Source organism: Mercenaria mercenaria, chromosome 10 (genome assembly GCF_021730395.1).
Source record: "Mercenaria mercenaria strain notata chromosome 10, MADL_Memer_1, whole genome shotgun sequence".
Classification (NCBI taxonomy): Eukaryota; Metazoa; Mollusca; class Bivalvia; order Venerida; family Veneridae; genus Mercenaria; species Mercenaria mercenaria.
Window position 1 is genome coordinate 39,307,570 of NC_069370.1, and position 14,725 is coordinate 39,322,294.

Genomic DNA, 14,725 nt, shown 5'->3' on the forward strand with positions numbered 1-14,725 from the left:
TTTAGACCCCTGTAGCAGCATATCGTCTATAAGAGTAAATAATGTGACCAACCCTAATTTTGTGACGCCATCTTGGTTTTCTCTGTCAAGTTACCTTAAATTGGTCTGGCGCTTTGTTTAGTATGTGACTTACAGGGTTAATAAACGACTGGAAGTAAATGCTGATAGACCAAAATAAATTTCTCGATAATTTAAAAAACACTGCAATGCCATTGGACAAAAAAATAATTTCAAACACTAATTGTTTTGCGTGCGATAAAATCAAAAGAAAAGATATATGTACAATCTTAACTATCCTTGTTTATTTTATAAATCTGACTAGCGTTACATGAGCGCCCTTCCTTTATTTTCAAAATTTGTACCTAAATAACGTTATCTTTAAAGCATTTTTGATGTTACGATAATAAACTGTAATTTACACAACAATTTTCTGTCTCAAATGAGTTTGAGATTAAAATATGAATTGCAAATTTTACAAGAAGTTCAGTATTAAATTTCATTTGAGACTCTCCATCTTTACTGAATAGTCACTCGAAAATAGATATTAACTTAACATTTAAGTTTAAACACGCAATTAACTACGTAAGTGACAATTAAAATATCAAGATCGATCTCAGCTGAGACTGAAATTGTTTTGTGAACATAGGGCCAGTACATCGAATATAGTGATTTGCCGTTTAATAAAATTGTTGTTTCGAGTTCAACTGCGAAAGAACTGTATCACGTGGGCGAAGCTCGTGTACTAGAACAAACGCGCCAAAAAAATGATCTTAATCAAGAAAAAATTTATGTGGTTTTCTTTTCCAGGGCACCGCTATGTCTTAATAACTTTGGCGTACAAACTTTGATTTTTGCGTAATAAAGATACAATTTAAGTCTTAAGAAATGACATAGATTTCTATCCAAAAGGATGATTTGAGCTACGCCATGAGAAAACCAACATAATGGCTTTGCGACCAGCATGGATCCAGACCAGCCTGCGCATCCGCGCAGTCTGGTCAGGATCCATGCTGTTCGCTAACAGTTTCTCTAATTGCAATAGACTTGGAAAGCGAACAGCATGGATCCTGACCAGACTGCGCGGATGCGCAGGCTGATCTGGATCCATGCTGGTCGCAAAGCCACTATGTTGGTTTTCCCATGGCACGGCTCAATTTTGTTCTTGAATAAAATCAAATGCGAAGGAGTTGTATCACGAGGGCGCTGTCCGAGTAATAAGATAATACGCAGATAAACAGCAAACGACGATTTTTATTCAAGATAAAAGTACTGTTTGAGATATGTTATTTCGGTTCTAACAGTATATCACGGATTATAATCTATAATCTAATATATATTATATAACTATATAAGCGGTCTATATTCAATACATGTTTTCTGTGTTAATTAGTCAAAAAAAAAAACTATGGACATTAATTTCTGCTGTAATGAAGCACTAAATATATGGCTTACTGGTCAATAGTAAAAACTTTGGACCCGCGGGCAATAGTCTTATTGTTGACCGACAGGCCATTCAATAAGTGAATACTTAAAAGTTTAGCAGACGACATTTTCGTGCAGTTAAAACCGCATAACTCTGTAACATAAAACTAACGTTTCGTATACTAGTATGTACTTTAAATTTTATTTCACTCGTTTCTTTTCATTCAATTTTACTATATATATTGATATACAATACTTAAGATTTGCATTCACTCCTTGAGCGCAAAAGAAAACATACTTAAAACACCGCAACATTGGGAACTATAGCAGACAATAGAAATAAATTCGGTAAAGTTCGAATGGTTAAACATTTATATATCTGATATAAGAGACATCATATTCTGAAGAAATTTCTAATTTGTGGACATATTCTTAAATACCTCTGTTGCATTTTTTTCTGTGTTTTGTAACTCTTGTTATATACAGTGACAGCGACAATGTGGATTAAATGCATTCTCAATGAAAAGAACTAGAAAAGAATTGGAACGTAGTTGATCGACCGACCGCACATTAAATGAAGTTGCTCTTTTCAACGTCACAAAATTTCAAACTTTTCAATTTTGTGAATTCATGACTTTAAACATTTGCGATGTTCAGATGGCGTTTTTGTAAAACCATTCAGTTGTACTGGAAGGTGGTGCTAGCTCTGCTTTTCCTTAATTTTACATTACTGCTGTATAATAGTGAGTTGTCAAACTTATATGAGCCGCGCCATGGGAAAATTAACATAGTGGGTATGCGACCAGCATGGATCCAGACCAGCCTGCGCATCCGCGCAGTCTGGTCAGGATCCATGCTGTTCGCTAACAGTTTCTCCAATTCCAATAGACTTTAAAAGCGAACAGCATGGATCCTGACCAGACTGCGCGGATGCGCAGGCTGGTCTGGATCCATGCTGGTCGCATACCCACTATGTTGGTTTTCTCATGGCACGGCTAATATTTCTTTCACTTTGCAGGAATATAGGCAACTTTTAAATTCCAACAATTTATTAAGCAGAAACGAAGCAATGTTCAAACTTTTATTCTGTTTCAGAACTTATTTTAAGACTTAAGTGATATGGAAGAATTTGTTCATTCGACCAAACAAAAGGATAATTGTGAATACAATACTTTATACAAAAATTGAAGCCATTTTATTTCAGAAAAAGTTAAAAAAAAAGATAATTTAACTACCATATCCACTCAGACAGCAAGGAACTATTGTGCATTATGTTTAATACTGGGGTGTATATAATAAATATGCTAAGCTCATACAATTCATTTGAGTAAGGCCGGCTGCCTCCGCTTCAGTGACATTAAAAGGTGTGTGTGTGGGGGGGGGGGGGGGGGGGGGGGGGGGGGGAAGGAATTTACTTGTAACAACAGTGTTTTAAATTATTTTTTAACAACCCTATATATGAAGTGCATGAAACACATCTTATTTTCACTGTACCCGATCACTGGTCTGTTTCTTGAAGACATGCTAGCGTTTAGCTGTGTATTTCTGTAACGTAATATTTACATGTACATAAAAATGGTCTAAATTTTGTTCCTCAGCAATATTTTACATTTTTTTCAGTGGAGCTGACGAGTGAATACAGCCAACAGGTGGAAGGTATGGAATTTACATTTTGTAATAAAATTTAAGTATTATTAAGTGTACTTCATCCTCATGTTCCGCTATTTGGTGGTTGGATTGTCTCCCTTACACTAAGCACTCCCAATTTCACATTATCCCCCATTAGTTGCCATTGCTGTACATAATCATCTTATTTGTATGCCGATAAGCGTCGTGAGATAAATCATGCTCTTTTAATTGTGTTATATCTTTCAATTTTTTCAGACACAATGCAAACCACCACGATGATTTCATTGCAAAGCAGTAAGGTATTGTCCGTTTTACTCTTACCGTTTTTCGGTTGTTGTTTTTTTGTGTCCAGTTTTTTATGCCCCCGAAGGGAGGCATATTAGTTTTCAACTGTCCATCCGTTCGTTCGTTCGCCACAACGTTAACTTTTTGCATGAAGGCACTTTACTCGCAAACCACTGCACCCAGGACCTTCAAACTTCACATACTGATAGTGCTTATTGAGTACACGACTCCTACTGACTTTGGGGTCACCAGGTCAAAGGTCAAGGTCACTAGGTCAAAGGTCAAGGCGCTGCGAGGGCATTTGTCACCATAAGTGACAGCTCTTGTTTATATATATTTAAAAGTTCTACATGTGATTGCATTAGCGAGACTTTTTCTAATTTAGTATATACGAGATCATTTTATACTAATGGTGAAAGAAGCCTCAAGTTTATCTGAACCCGGCACTCTTGATTCCCCTTCATGTGAAAGGGTGTACATTGTGTGGCTACCTATCCATTAGATACCCCTTCCCCGTTTTTGCAATGTCCATTTAATTCAGTATGCTAGCAAAATGCAATGGATGCGTATATACGATTACATGCAATAAGGAGTTAGGGTAACTTAGAAGATGAATATATTGCACCTCCAGATTTATATACTATTTTCAAACATTAAATAGTACTTTCATTTGTTGATAGTAAAACAAAGTGATCTTACGGTGTTCATTTAAAAATCCACGTAACATGCATGCAGAATAAAATAGAAAGAAAAGTATCGAAATATTTAAGCATCCTGTCAACAGCTGGAATTAAGCTGTTGTTTATATCGCATTCTATGAATATAAACGTAAATGACACTGTCTTATGTATTTAAAATACTCACATACTTAATCATATGGCTTTAAAACTTCCTAATCTATGTTAATCTGGAGTAGCTTTCATTTAATAATCTGTACTTGTCTTTGCGTGTGTTCCTTCTCTCGTTACCGCCAGCTCAGTAACTAACACAGACCATGTCAACCATTATTCATGAGCCGGGCCATGAGAAAACCAACATAGTGGGTTTGCGACCAGCATGGATCCAGACCAGCCTGCGCATCCGCGCAGTCTGGTCAGGATCCATGCTGTTCGCTTTCAAAGTCTATTGCAATTAGAGAAACTGTTAGCGAACAGCATGGGTCCTGACCAGACTGCGCGGTCGCAAACCCACTATGTTGGTTTTCTCATGGCGCGGCTCATTTTATTTATCCTTTCTACGTTGTTTTCAGGTGCACGTTTCCAGTTCGTCCGGCTTTGCACTGGCGGCATTTGTTCGCGATCAGTGTAACGCTCTCAAAAAACCCTACAAGTACGAGTTTGCCATTCCATTCTGGATTCAGCGCATGCACGTGTTGCCCGGAAATAAAACACTTTATTGTCCTGTCGAGAAAGTTGCGACCACGTTTTGGCGAAGAGTCATCTACCAAGCCAATCATAGAAGTGTGATAAGACACCCGTATCAGGTCTCGATATACATGGCACTGAGTCAGAACTTTCACTATCCAGATAAGGAACAATCTGCAGAAACACTAAAAAGTGACTTTAAATTCTTTTTTGTAAGAAATCCTTTCCATAGAATATTATCTGCATATATTGATAAAATTTTTGTTCCTAATCCACAGTTTTGGGATCAGTTTGGAAGACATTCTATTCAAATGTTTAGGAAGAATGATTCTAGATTGTGTTACCATGACGCCACGTTCTCCGAGTTTGTTCAATTTGTCGTCTGGTCAGTCGGACACTTGAAGAACATTGATCCTCATTTCTTACCAGCCACAGAAATGTGTGTGCCGTGCACAATGGATTATTCATTTATAGGTAAGTATTTTCAATAATAATATATAGAACATAGAGATAAAACGATGCAATTATATAGACGACCTAATTCATTTTGCAAACAAGCGCAAAATAATTCTTTAGTAAGTCGTAATTTGCCAGTAATTTGTCAGTATCCGTTCTTTATTCTGAATCTCAAGGCTTCAGAAGTGAAAGACCATCTGTGTTACAATTTAACTAATTTGCTTGACCATTACCCTGCTATTTTTTTTAAATGGACTGGTCCATATTCAGTTTGGGCAGTACCACTTATGATTCAAATGGGTGTTCACTGAAAATTTACTGACTGAATAGCAAACAGTACAGACCATGATCAGTCCGTACGGATGTGCAGGCAGATATTGGTCTGCACTGGTGCAAAGGCAGAATCACTTGCCGCCAGCTGGCTAAAAGTTAAGCTTCCCTCAAAGTCATGCAGTTTTTATTTGCCGTTTACTTGTTTCCTCAGAGACTATAACTATTATTTCAGGCAAAATGGAATCGTTCAGCGATGATATTTACCCAGTGCTAGAGAAAATACAGTTAGGCACAGCGATTCCTGTACTGAAAGAAGACTTAAATGAATTTTCCAATATAGATGCTTTGCAAGACAGCATCTTCAGTCCCTATGGCTGGAAATTAGAGATTCTACAGTGTATGAGCTGGTACGAAGCATTGCGGAGAGTTTGGAGAAAACTACAAATGCGGGGACTTATTGACGTGGATCATAAATTCCTTCTAGATAAAAAAGCAGCTGAAAAACTCAGCAAAGAAAACTTTCTAGAAATAGCGAAAAGAGCATGGAAAGAATCTGACGTCAACAAACTAAAGAAACAGAAGATAGATGTGTTTATTGAAATGTACCGTTCAGTTCCGATAAATGTTCTAAAAAAGTTCGTGACCGCTTACAAAATAGACTTTCATTTATATAATTATGATCCTTCACCTCAAGAAATATTTAACAGAACACTTTCTTACACTCGGCACAATTTTGCAGATTTTAGAAATTGAAATGTTTAGGTTTGAATAGCGAAGTCTAAGAAAACGAAAACAAGAAAACAATTCTGCTTTTTATGTGATCACTTATTATAAGGGTATTGACAACATTGCAAATTTGTAAATATTCATCCTACTGGAGATGGATTCGTACCCGACCTGAAAAGTAAATTACATATAAAAAAGAGCTAGCCCGCCATTTGGTATTTTACAAATATTCTAAAACTGCTGAAAGTACTATTTTGAAGTTTAGAAGAACTTTAGATTAATATGTCGTTAACTACATTTTTAATGACGTTTTTCAAAATTTCAAAAGAACTCGAATCAGACAACGATATAATTTTATTCGTGTTACTACTACGCCAATTTTTTTAAGTCACAAAAATACTCATAAAAGTAGTCTTTTTTCAGAAAACGAGAATATAGCAGTGGTGTAAATTTTGTTGTTGTTGTTGTTTTCTTTTTACGGGAAAATGGTAAAATATCACACACACACACACACACACACACACACACATGTTAACTGCTTTTGCGACTGAGCACGGTAAGGAGGTTTGTTTTTGCTGTTTATTTTTCCCCTCGTAACGATTTCACAAGTTTGTAAATTCTACAAAGTTAATTGTATTTTTGTGACTTTTCGATCATGGGATAAAGTCATATTATGGGTGAATTTATATGATTGAAATGATTTATTTCATTGAAACAAAGACATATGGTTCTAAGTGTATTCTATTTTTTTTAAATCTCATTCAATTTTAAAATATGGGCAAAGCAAAGAAGTATAAATACATTTTTATAGCTCTTTGGGCAAAGTAACAAATGGTGGGTTAGCTGTTGTTTTGTCAAATTCTAATGTCTTGCAAACATCGACACATAAAACCAAATTCCAAAGTGATTGACAAATTCGTTATAATTACGGAAGAATAGCATGTAATAATCAATATTTAGAGGATATTTATTTTAGAAGACCAGGTATTAACACTTACGTTCCATTTGAACATTTCCCTCCTGTTACTGCAACATCATCAACAGCTATGTCACCAAGGTAACCACTTCCTACCGTGCCTTCTATGATTATCTAACGTGTAGTATAAAATATAAAATTTCATGATACTAAAAAGGTATTTGAGCCGCGCCATGAGAAAACCAACATAGTGGGTTTGCGACCAGCATGGATCCAGACCAGCCTGCGCATCCGCGCAGTCTGGTCAGGATCCATGCTGTTCGCTAACGGTTTCTCTAATTGCAGTAGGCTTTGAAAGCGAACAGCATGGATCCTGACCAGACTGCGCGGATGCGCAGGCTGGTCTGGATCCATGCTGGTCGCAAACCCACTATGTTGGTTTTCTCATGGCACGGCTCATTTGTTTAGTGCTGCTTTACATATTGAGTACGGGAGGTGTTCAGTTTTGATGAAAACTGTATAAAATTTGAATATCTGAGGCCAGTGCATGAGAATACAAAGACTGCACTTTCTTTATTTGCAATATCTTATCGATACCTGTATCATGTTTAAAGAAAGCACTTAAAATTTCACGCTCGAAAATATGTGAAAAATTATTTAAAAAAAAACAACAGTATTTTGACTTTTGAAGACTAGTCATTCACAAAGGGGTACTAGGAGTGACAAATGATTTCAACATAAGATTTCTTTGAAGTTGATGCTAAATGTTCGTTATAAACTTGGCTAACAGAGAAAAAAATAGTATAGGTGCAAGAAAAATACTAGTAATCAGAAAACGACCTATAGCGGCAACACCAGCCTATCTCATATGATCTCAAAAGTCAATCTACCGATATAAAAGTAGGTCAGCCAAATTGGGAGTTACGCTTTGCTACTTCAACAAGACAAGTGGAAGAAACTGGGCTAGTCAACCATTGCCAAAACTTTGCAGTCTTGGTTGAAGCGTAATAAATAATTCTTTATACTGCAATGGATCTCAAATCGAAAGTCTGCTAAAATGAAATATGGCTTTGTTCAAATTTTGTTCAAAATAAAATGAATACTTCTCGTATAGCCTATATAAAACGGTCCTCCCACCTTATACGTGTAACACATGTATGTTCGTGTTATACAGCTAACAATTAATTTCGCGTTTCAAAACGTGTGGCCATTTGAAAAAAAAACTGTTTGTTGAAAAAAAGAAAGAAAAGATATTATTTAAGTCAATAATGGCGAATATTTACATTGATTTCAATTATTTTTGTGATACACTTATAAACAATTTAATACGGCAAAAAACCTGTACAGTATTCAAAACCAATTAAGTATAATATGAGCCGTGCCATGGGAAAACCAACATAGTGGGTTTGCGACCAGCATGGATCCAGACCAGCCTGCGCATCCGCGCAGTCTGGTCAGGATCCATGCTGTTCGCTTTTAAATCCTACTGCAATTAGAGAAACCGTTAGCGAACAGCATGGATCCTGACCAGACTGCGCGGATGCGCAGGCTGGTCTGGATCCATGCTGGTCGCAAAGCCACTATGTTGGTTTTCTCATGGCACGGCTCATATAGAATTTTTATTCCGTTATTCATTATTAACGGTGTTTCCAAATTATGAATGCATATCGTATTTACCAACCTGAAACGGACCAGTAGGTAAAATAGACACTGTTGTTTGTTTCCACAAGGATCCCTGAAAACTGTTTATCCATAACGTTTCTGTTTTATTAACAAACTTTGACTGTTTCAAAATGATCCTTAGGTCACCAATATTCGAACCATATGCAAAGTACCACATCGAAAAACACATATAGTTATGGTTCCACGTGTCTATGAGGGGACTCATCAATGCCGCTCTCTCATTCAACTTCCTAGGAGCAGATGTCTCGATAAATATATACTTCCCTGAAATAAAATAAAATGTAAAAAAGCGATCGGAAAGTATCCTTCAGAAATTCGTTCAAAATAAGGTATACTTTAAATTGTGTGTGTACATTCGTGAGAGGGAAAGAAGCAATTGCCTAGGTACGTTATCAACAGATGGTTCAGCAGAAAGAATGTCAACATATGTAAATTTAGTGGGTTTTTTTTTTTTTTTTTTTTTTTGCTTTTGTTTTTGTATCCTTAATGATTCTGCACTTCTTATAGCTGTTTTACAATTATGCATAATTTTATTGTTTCGTATCAATTTAGTAAAAGCGAAGGAAGAACAAAGCACAGTGTTTAGTCACATATGTACCAAAATATACATGAAATATACCTGCCGCCGTTCCTAGAGTGTGATCATTGGATGGTCCAGTATTAGTTGTGGGTGTCTCTCCGCTTATCAATGTCCAATCAAAATTGTCATTGACAGATTGGTGCCAACTGCATAAACCCGCGTCGAACGTACATTTTACTGTAAAACATTAAATATCAAAGATACCCATTTGTTGTTTAGTTTAGTTTTAGTTTATACTAATTTGTTTTAGCTCGATTGTGATGAAAGCTTCAAGCTTATTGGAACCACTCTCGAGTCCGCTTCCTGGAAAAACCAGTACTGGTGTCATATTATGAGAAGTCATGGTCATGACCCCAGTGGGGCTCGAACCCACGGCCCCAGGATTGAGCGGCCGACACCTTATCCACTAGACCACCGCTCCCTTTAAGTGTTTGTTATTTCATTGGACGAAAAGAAAAGGAAATTGTATCCGTTAATGCTCTCAAGCTGGGCCGAAAATGGGTCCCTAATTACCTAGAATTACGGCAACAGTCTCGAAGGTCTTGGCTACTTTAAGCAGAGTTTCTGCATGTCTGTTGACCTCAAAAAGGTGCATGTAGCTTCTACAACAAAACGGTCCTTTAGGACCATTCCTTCCAGCTTCATCTGTCCTTCAATATATTTATGATCACCTTTGCTTCTGTACATCGGAGGAATGAGAATATTAAATGAAGGCATATCTTGATACAGTCTACTGTAGTTATAAGGTGTTACATTAATGTATTCATCAACATGCTATAATTCTATTTGTAGGTTGAAATATAAGAAGAAGAAGAAGAAGAAGAATCTTTATTATGCATTAAATCTTATAAGATCTATGAGCATAGCATATATGTATCCAGTTTATCTAAAATCAAAAATCGTGGCAAGATGGCAAGACATTTCCTATTTAATACCCTGTAAATTCAAACCCCAAAATCATTTAGTTTCAAAAATGCAGAAATTGCTTTTTGTGGGAGAGACAAAATAACATGAAAATGTTTTGCCTTTCACAATACAATACAATATGACATAAACAGAAGAGACTATATTTTGACAACAACAAGGGTCTTTAATAAAAATTTCTAGGTGTAAGTATCCATGTTGTTTCTAACAATATTCATTCGACTACCTATTTCTCAATTGAAAAGCTTTATAGATGTATATCGAGAGATTTCGGATTTCTGTTGCGTTTTCACTTTTTAATAATTGCAAAAACTTAAAATTACTCGGTTTTTGCCAATAGTATTCTCTTATATATTGCCGACGTAAATAGGAATATATAAAGCGAGTTTTAGTACAAGCGTGGTCCCCGTGGTTAAGAATGGTAGCCTACACCACTTTTTTTTCACAGAGGTGCTTATTTGTAACACTATGTTGCTGACTAAAACTACGTAAAGCTTATGGCGATCCCCTTTCAGATTAGGGAATTTACGAGATCGTCGAGCGGAAAATATCCAAAAAAGATATATAAAAGCGCAAAAAACACGTAGAGTTCGCAAAATGATCAAACTTACCTTGGCTTTCAACCTCGTTTATAGAAGAGTGAGCTGAAAATGAAAAAAAAAATGTTGGTGAAATAACGAAATATTTTACAACAAAGATCATATCATATCAGTTAGTAATGTCGGAAGTGTTAAATGTTTTGTGATTTGTTTCTAGATACTGGCATAACAAATAATGATTCTGAGCATTTAAAATGATTTCCATTTAGGTTCGGGCCAGCTGAAAACATGGTATCATAAAATAAATATACAATTAAACATAGGGTAATATGTTAATAACGGCAAAAAGAGCATACGATCATTTGCCATTTATGTTGTTGTTTCTAATGCAAACACAAGTCCTCGTTATGCTTTATTCTGGTGGTTTGGAAATGTTTTGGGTTTTTTCTTGTTCCGCACGCACGATTTTCTCATTGTAAATCAAAGGATTATCAGTAAATTCAATTGCAACAATAGTAAACTTCATTTTTCTAATAAATGTTGTAAGAATTTTGATTCTTTCAAGGTTTTAAACTTCTAAAGTCCCCTCGATATTTTTGCAGTCTCTATCATATGCCATTACCAACAGTTTCTAAACATGTGAGAAATTTCATGAATGTAAAGTTTACAATTAATACATGTAGTATGAAATATATTTCCAAAATATGGACCAGGCGGGCGGTGAAGAGTACATGAAGATTTTCAAAGTGCAATGGCACGTGTTATATCCATGCTGAAAAAGTAAAATACATAGTATCTTATTACCTGCGCACGCAACCAAACATGACGTCAGAATGGATGCTGAAAAAAAACAAATAAAAGGTTTAGCTGAAAGGCAAGATCAAGTTCTATAGCATAACGCATCTATGCCATATGACCTCTGTTAAACACAAGACTCACGAGTAAATACCTGCCTACAAAGAATATGCATTCTTCTCATAGGCGTAGGAGCAGGGGGGGGGGGGGGGCAGCGGGGCCAGCCCCTCCCCCCCCCCCCCTAAGCTAGGAGAGGGGGGGGCAAAGTATAGTTTGGCCCCCGAATATTTTGGAAAAGATATATAAATTGCAGACTAATATAACATTTACTTAGCATCATATAATTCTTTTCAACCTGATTTCTGATTTGCATTTGGCCTTCCCTTGTATTCTGACTAAAAATGTCTCTTTCCGTAGTGTGAGTACTGAAATCTGTACGCGCCACGCCAAGAATTGTTTACATTTTATAAAAATAATATATCATTGAGCGCAATCACTACAGTTCCGGTTTGAGCGTCTGCAAAATCAATGTAGGCCTAAGTATTAAGCCTGTTTACGCATGTAAACGTTATGTATTTTTTTGTTTTTCATTGTCCATTCAAGGGAAATGATATTTCCATAACTTTAAACCACAATTAGACAAATACAGTGCTAATTGATTGTATGTCCAGGGCTTCAACAGAAGAATATAAAAAATGGCACATTTAATTAGAACAATATATAATATGACTGATTAAGACAGTCCAGTGCCTAGTCGTATGTGTATCATCAGAATAACTCAATGATTGCTAAAACATACAGGTTTGAGGGGCCTATGGCCCAATTAATCCCTGTACAAGGCTTTGAGTCTTTGTCACGAATAATGCACCGAGGATACCTTGCCACTAACCCCCCCCCCCCCCCCCCCCCCCCCCCCCCCCCACAAACCGCCGGTCGAAAAGGTTTGCCCCCCCCCCCCCCAAGTTAAACTCGCTCCTACGCCCATGCTTCTAATGGGTTAATTAAAATCACAAGAGCAACACCCTACGCATGCTTATAGACATTTCTTATTCCGCTCGATAGTGTTTCTCTTCAGAGGTACTTCTTTGAACCGTGTCCTATATCAGACACTGAATGGTAGAACTATATGCAGAACTGACTTAGGAAAACAAAGTAAATGTTGATACAAAGAATAAATATGTATGTCACGACTCGTTTCAAATGAAATACTGAAACTTTAAAGTAACTCACCGAAAATATGTAAATAAGCAAACAATTGATTTCTTTTATCCATACTTCTGCCCTAGATAAGGAACAATATCTTATCTGTTATTTAGTGCCTACGACTAACTTTCAGTATTTAAAGTCTTTCCGGTTTATATTGAACTAAAATCTTGAATAATAATCCAAGGGTTCAAACAAGTCATTTTTCAGTTGCAAAAAAAATAACAAGTCGGAATTTTGAAATAATTTCTTTTCCAAAAAGGAGTTTGCATTTATTATGACTCGTGATAATTCATTATGACGTTGCTTAAGTAGTAAGTTTTAGGATATTATACAATCATTAAAATCTGCATTTATATGAATTACAAATACAAGTAAGCAATGCAGCGGGTAAAGAAGATATCTGCAGAGAGCATAATCGCTGTTATTTTCGAACACATTATTATTAATAACCTTCATGAATTCAGACATTGAAAAATCAACGTTTTTGTTCTATGATCGATTTAGTATACATTTAAAACAAAAATTATAGAGTTCATTAGCATCTTACTTAGGTACTTCATGTGTACTAAGATTAATTCAAACCCTTAAAGTTTATTAAATCACCTATATCGAAAAGAAATAGTAAGCAAAACATTTAAGTCCGACTTTCGATGCTTTGAATCCTATGAAAGATTTTGTCTTCAAACGAATTTGTAATTCCATTATACTTATAATATATACACACACAACTGAAATAAAGATGTGATTCCTCAATACATTGTGGTTTAATATTATTACTATGGATCAAAATGAGAGGTTATGTATTATCATTATCTCTTTCGTCAGTCGCTTCTCTTCTACTCAATTACGAAACAGTATGCTTTTCACAGTAGGCTCGATATTCTTGTGAAATTACTATTCTTCCAGAAGCCATGAGCGACATCAAATCTACTTCTTTGCAGAAAAGATCGGTAACTTAATTTTGTTTGTATGTCGATATCGTTTCAGTTTGCCTTTCTGTTTTATTCTACTCGTAAAAGAAATACTGTATTTCATTCAAATGGACTGATTCAAAGTTATAGCTTACATTGAAACTTTATGGTATTCATAGCGTATTTGTATGTATCATTTAAAAAAACTATAAGTTAACTATCCATCCACTACCGTCCTCTCCAATTTCTCCAATAGAACCAAATCATACCATAAAGTTTCGCTAATGTGATATGTTTCACATGATGATGAAACATGTAATCTTACAAAATTTGTAAGTTTCTAGGCAAGTTCAATTGAAGCATGAATGGAATTATATTACATTTGTGTATGTTTGGCCTCTCTATACAAATAAATTGATTTCAATGTTATCCCTCTCTGCAAATCGGCTTCTGTTAAAATCCAAATGCCTTACTTGCACTTCAATTTAAATGTACCAAAGGCATCCCCATCCCCCACAAGCGCCTATTTTATCTTGAGTCACATACCACAAATAACACGAACATTTCCATTTCCTTTATTACGGGAAGAGGGGGCTTATTTAATGATTTAACCTATCTCCATTCACACTAACCATTTAGATTATATAAGATCTATCTGATGATAAGGTATTCCAGCCCATGGTTACATCACTGATTTCCAAGTGGCCATTTAGATAACTTCATGTGATGTCATCTTAGATTTGATGCATTTTTGTATTTGTTTCTCATACATGTATTTTAAAGGTGTTACAAATACGTTAGAACTATTTTATTAATAGTGGAATTTAAAAGTGAGATATTTAAAAAGTAAAGGTGGTGAATGTTAAAATTTCACAGTGAAGATTGGTTTTTGATTTGCACGCAAACTGTTTGTTGTTTTTGTTTTATAAAGGTGACATGACATTTTTAATGGACAAAATGTAAATTGAGGTAATCTAAGCTTTATCATAGCTGTTAATGTAGGGCATTGAGATACA

At 35.7% G+C, this 14,725-nt stretch overlaps 2 protein-coding genes across 2 annotated transcripts; one reads left to right on the forward strand and one right to left on the reverse strand.

The window, feature by feature from the left end:
• Window positions 1–3,006: 3,006 nt before the first annotated feature.
• Window positions 3,007–6,738, forward strand: LOC123560385 (carbohydrate sulfotransferase 12-like). The gene is made up of 4 exons (XM_045352582.2): window positions 3,007–3,078; window positions 3,307–3,350; window positions 4,586–5,174; window positions 5,662–6,738. Exons 2-4 carry the CDS (start codon window positions 3,312–3,314, stop codon window positions 6,180–6,182), a joined length of 1,149 nt encoding a protein of 382 aa, XP_045208517.2. The 5' UTR covers window positions 3,007–3,078; window positions 3,307–3,311; the 3' UTR covers window positions 6,183–6,738.
• On the reverse strand, window positions 6,229–12,941 carry LOC123560384 (MAM domain-containing glycosylphosphatidylinositol anchor protein 1-like). The gene is made up of 7 exons (XM_045352581.2): window positions 12,823–12,941; window positions 11,602–11,637; window positions 10,870–10,902; window positions 9,374–9,511; window positions 8,753–9,018; window positions 7,154–7,245; window positions 6,229–6,326 (listed from the first exon to the last, which is right to left on the reverse strand). The coding sequence occupies exons 1-7, from the start codon at window positions 12,863–12,865 to the stop codon at window positions 6,296–6,298; spliced, it is 639 nt and encodes a 212-aa protein (XP_045208516.1). The 5' UTR covers window positions 12,866–12,941; the 3' UTR covers window positions 6,229–6,295.
• Window positions 12,942–14,725: the final 1,784 nt, after the last annotated feature.

What these genes read in the sequence shown, in the direction of transcription:
- LOC123560385 (XM_045352582.2), top strand. Translation starts at nt 3,312, where the DNA reads ATGCAAACCACCACGATGATTTCATTGCAAAGCAGTAAG. An exon ending in TTTCATTGCAAAGCAGTAAG is followed by an intron (nt 3,351 to 4,585) that starts GTATTGTCCGTT and finishes CGTTGTTTTCAG; the next exon opens with GTGCACGTTTCCAGTTCGTC. An exon ending in AATGGATTATTCATTTATAG is followed by an intron (nt 5,175 to 5,661) that starts GTAAGTATTTTC and finishes CTATTATTTCAG; the next exon opens with GCAAAATGGAATCGTTCAGC.
- LOC123560384 (XM_045352581.2), bottom strand. Translation starts at nt 12,865, where the DNA reads ATGGATAAAAGAAATCAATTGTTTGCTTATTTACATATTTTCG. An exon ending in ATGTTTGGTTGCGTGCGCAG is followed by an intron (nt 10,903 to 11,601) that starts GTAATAAGATAC and finishes TTTCATTTTCAG; the next exon opens with CTCACTCTTCTATAAACGAG. An exon ending in CACTCTAGGAACGGCGGCAG is followed by an intron (nt 9,019 to 9,373) that starts GTATATTTCATG and finishes ATTTTATTTCAG; the next exon opens with GGAAGTATATATTTATCGAG.